Below are 4,103 nucleotides of genomic sequence, written 5' to 3' on the forward strand. Positions count from 1 at the left end.
AAGCCTGTGACAAATAATAACAGTACTTGGAAGCCTGTGACAAATAATAATAGTACTTGGCAACCTGGCAACCTGTGACAAATAATAACAGTACTTGGCAACCTATGACAAATAATAAAAAGTTCTTGGCAACGTATGACAAATAATAACAGTACTTGGCAACCTGTGACAAATAATGACAGAACTTGGCAACCTGTTACAAATAATAACAGTACTTGGCAACCTGTGACAAATAATAACAGTACTTGGCAACCTGTGACAAATAATAACAGTACCTGACAGCCTGTGACAAATAATAACAGTACTTGGCAACCTACGACAAATAACAGTACTTGGAAACCTATGACAATTAAGACAAATTAATTGGATAAAATACGACAAATAAGAAAAAGTACTCTGCTACCTGTGACAAATAAAGCTAAGTAGTACTTAAAAACCTGTGACAAATAGTAACAGTACTTGGCAACCAATGACACGTGTGGGGAGTGCCAGCTATTGTACACAATTTTGCGAAAATGAACGAAAAATTAATACTTTTTTACGATACTTTTCTCTACAATTAATAATTCATCCTAAATAATTACTAAATCGTTACCCCAGCTAGTAAATCGTTACTCAACTCACAATGCTATCCCTACCCGAGCTCTAAATTTAACCATGCTTCAAAATTCAACAGGACGGCACTCAAAATCGGCTTATAATCAACGAGAAAATGATGACTAAATTGAGTTGATTATTATTTCTGACATAAAACTTTGGTTTTATGTTATTTTAAAGATTTTCGAGACGTAGGGAAAAATATTCCCATGACTTAGGGTAAATGATCACAATACCTGGGGTAAATGGGAGCAGAACTTAAGGTAAATTTTCCAAAACTTAGGGAAATAATTTACAAAACTTTGGCAAATGTAGAACAACTTTGGGGTAAATGTTCCGAAGCTTTGTAGAGAATCTTCCCCAGTCTTTGGGTTTAACTATTTCCCAACAAACAACGTAATAAATCAAAAGCTTTTTGCCACGAGACGCACTTTGCATCAACACAAATATTTATTACATTAAATGCATAGCTAACTTTACATCGAACGTGTGTCATAATGTCGAAGCTCGCATTCAGTTCAGATTTATAGGTTAGGTTTTATTTTTTTGGTTTGGGGGACATTTTTTTCATTTTTTTGCAGGTGAATTTCTTTATTCTTTTCGGGGATTTAATACTTATTTGGGGATTTATGAAGGTTCAAGCAGAGAATCAAAACACCCATTAGCCCTAACCGACTTTCTTGCTTTGGCTCTCGCGTCAAGGAAATTACGGCGGAGCTGACGAGAAACTTCGTTGTTGATCCTGCGGGGATTGTGGAACTTCTGACGCACTTGACGCAGTCACAAGAGCGGCACTTTGTGACTGAGGCCCCGACGTGGCCTCAAGATGGGTACTTTGTGACTGTGGAGTTGATGTGGCCCCAAGATGGGCGCTTTGTGACTGTGGAGTTGTGGCCTCAAGATGGACACTTTGTGACCGTTGAGCCGCTGTCTCGGACTGAGTTACCGCCAGAGTGGACGGAAGATTTCGGATTTCCGAGGAGGACGCGGACCGTTTAGTGGCTGGTAACCTGTTGGACACGGCGACACTGAGAGCATAAACTGACCGTGCGAGCGTTGGTGATGCCGGTACCGCTGGAATTAAAGGAGATACCGAAGTAACAGATGTAACAGATCTACTGACGCTTCGGACATGCAGCAAAGAAGGTTGTTCGGCAACAGAGGTTGAGGATACATCGAGTCCTTGAACTGCGTAGGGTGAAGGGGTCCTTGGAAATACCAGCGACCGTTCGGAGACAGATGAAGAGGACTGAGATCGAGGTAGACGGTTAGACGGAGACTGAGATCGAGGTAGACGGTTAGACGGGGACTGGCTAGGCGTGTAAGACGGGAACATCTCAGGCAAGACAGGTGAAGCTAACTGGAAGACAGGAGGAATCAAACTTCCTGAAGGCCCGGCGTAAGAAACGACAGGGACAACAGTAGACGGGTCCTCCATAAGCAGGGGATGGACAGGAGAAGTGATACACCGGGACGGGGGAAGGAGGGAACTGCCAGCGGTGGTGGAAAAGCCAAGATGGCGCGGAATTTGGGCACGTGGAAGTTGTGGAGAATGTTGAGAACTTATTTGCGAGGACTCAGGCGAGGCCATGCGAGCGTTCAAAGTTTTGGTGACATCTTGAGACTCAGAGATGATGGCAGGAGCCATCTTCTGAGGAGGAGGACTAACAGCCAACTCGGAGGTAGCGCCCGCCATGAGTTTGGTCGCGTCTCCAACGCAGATGCTGTGGCGTTTTTTAAGTTCGCCGAGGTGACCATGCTTGCGAACTCGATTGTGTCTAATCCCATCTGAAGGATATTGTTGAGGATCAAATTCAGCGCCCCTTGTATCTTGGGACGCTAGTTGGTGCACCACAGAATACTTCTCGACGACCTCAGTCCCGTCTATGACGGCCACACGGGATTCCTCGGTGTACTGAACATTCGTCGGCAGTTCTTGTTCGGCAAACTCCGTGGGTATTGAACACAATTCTTCCAGAGACACCGCTAGATTTTCGGAGTTTCGGTGAAGTCTCCTCTGAATGAGACCCTCCATGATGAGGAAATCAGCTTCTTCTGCATCCCTAAGGGGATGATGGAAGCCCTTAAGCGCCATCCCCATCCCTTCTGAATGATGCCTCACTCTGCCAAACCAGACCCCAGGGGTAGACGGTGGGGAAAGCCGGGCCATTACGACGTTCTCAAGCTCGTCCGCGAGACTCGTATACTCTGCGTTAATTTTGATGATGGGCACCGGAGGCGATGTAGGAGGAATAACTTTAATTCTAGGGCGACTTGAGGAAGAGGAATGGCTTCTCTCCCGGTCCCGTAGGGCGCGAGTGGCTGGCGTTTGCTCGGCCGGGGAAGACATGGACCTTTGGACCGGAGGTCGGTCCAGCATTGGGGTGTGTTCCCTGGATTCTATCATAGAATCCTCCCTAGAGTAACTCTCATCGTAGTCCCGGAATGAAACACGTGAATGAGGGAAGGTTTTTTCGATGGATTTGTCTTTGGACGGATCCCGGAAAGACGACCGTTGTTTCTTGGCGTTGCTGGAAGGAACCTTACGGTCTCTTGTCTCAGAGGCCTTGTTTCTCGGAGGTCTCCGAACACCTCGCTGCTTCTCTGTTGACATGGTGAGAGGAGATACACCATCCACAATAGCTTCATCACCAAACTCACCATCTTTACGAGACTCTCCATCAAGTCCAGCACCACGTTTCAATGGCGAAAGACTCACCCGGTGTTTTCCAGCGGAAAACACCTTGCGTTTTTCATCAGATGAAGACCCTTCGTTATCGCTATCTTCTTCGGAAACGCTAGAGTATCTTTTCCTGAACATATTAGTTTCAGTTTCTTCTAGCATGCTTCTTAGCGCGGACCTGGAACTGTAGCTTCCAGACTCAAAGGGTGACATACGTCCAGGTTTAGGAGATCCAGACCTGGATCCAAATTCGGATCTCGGTGACGTAGATCGTGATCTTCTTTGATCCATGTAGGATACCATGAACCGATGGATAACGGAGTAGCTATCCTTGGCATGGCTTAGTTCCTCTTCCAGTCTTTTAATACGGAACTCTGCCGTATTAACGGCGTTCAACGTCGACATCATCTTAGAGTTGAAGTCTTCCAGTCGCTGGACGGTTACTTCGCTGCGCTCTGCCATCAGCCGCACTCGCTCCTGCAAACCAGGGTAATTAAACCGATTATCTTCGTACACTAATTGCCTCTGCGTGCACTAATTGCCTCTGCGTGCACTAATTGCCTCTGCGTGCACTAATTGCCTCTGAATTGGTCGTGGCCTCATACCTCGGTAGTGCTGGCCTCCCTGGCCTCATACCTCAGTAGTGCTGGCCTCCCTGGCCTCTCATACCTCAGTAGTGCTGGCCTCCCTGGCCTCTCATACCTCAGTAGTGCCCGCCCTGTCTCTTATACACATCTAGATGTGTATAAGAGACAGGGCAAGGTTCTATGCCTTGGCAAGGTTCTATGCCTTGGCAAGGTTCTATGCCTTGGCAAGGTTCTAG

At 46.6% G+C, this 4,103-nt stretch overlaps 1 protein-coding gene across 1 annotated transcript in view; it reads right to left on the minus strand.

Annotated features, from left to right (window-relative positions):
* Nucleotides 1-1,212: 1,212 nt before the first annotated feature.
* Nucleotides 1,213-4,103, minus strand: part of LOC108683253 (transient receptor potential channel-like) — a 40,134-nt gene continuing 37,243 nt past the window's right edge. Inside the window, 2 exon segments of the mRNA XM_047883025.1 lie at nt 1,213-3,757; nt 3,917-3,940. Coding sequence (XP_047738981.1) covers nt 1,304-3,757; nt 3,917-3,940 — 2,478 coding nt within the window. The 3' untranslated portion in view covers nt 1,213-1,303.

The sequence above is a fragment of the Hyalella azteca genome, unplaced genomic scaffold (assembly GCF_000764305.2).
Source record: "Hyalella azteca isolate HAZT.00-mixed unplaced genomic scaffold, Hazt_2.0.2 contig11821, whole genome shotgun sequence".
Lineage (NCBI taxonomy): Eukaryota > Metazoa > Arthropoda > Malacostraca > Amphipoda > Hyalellidae > Hyalella > Hyalella azteca.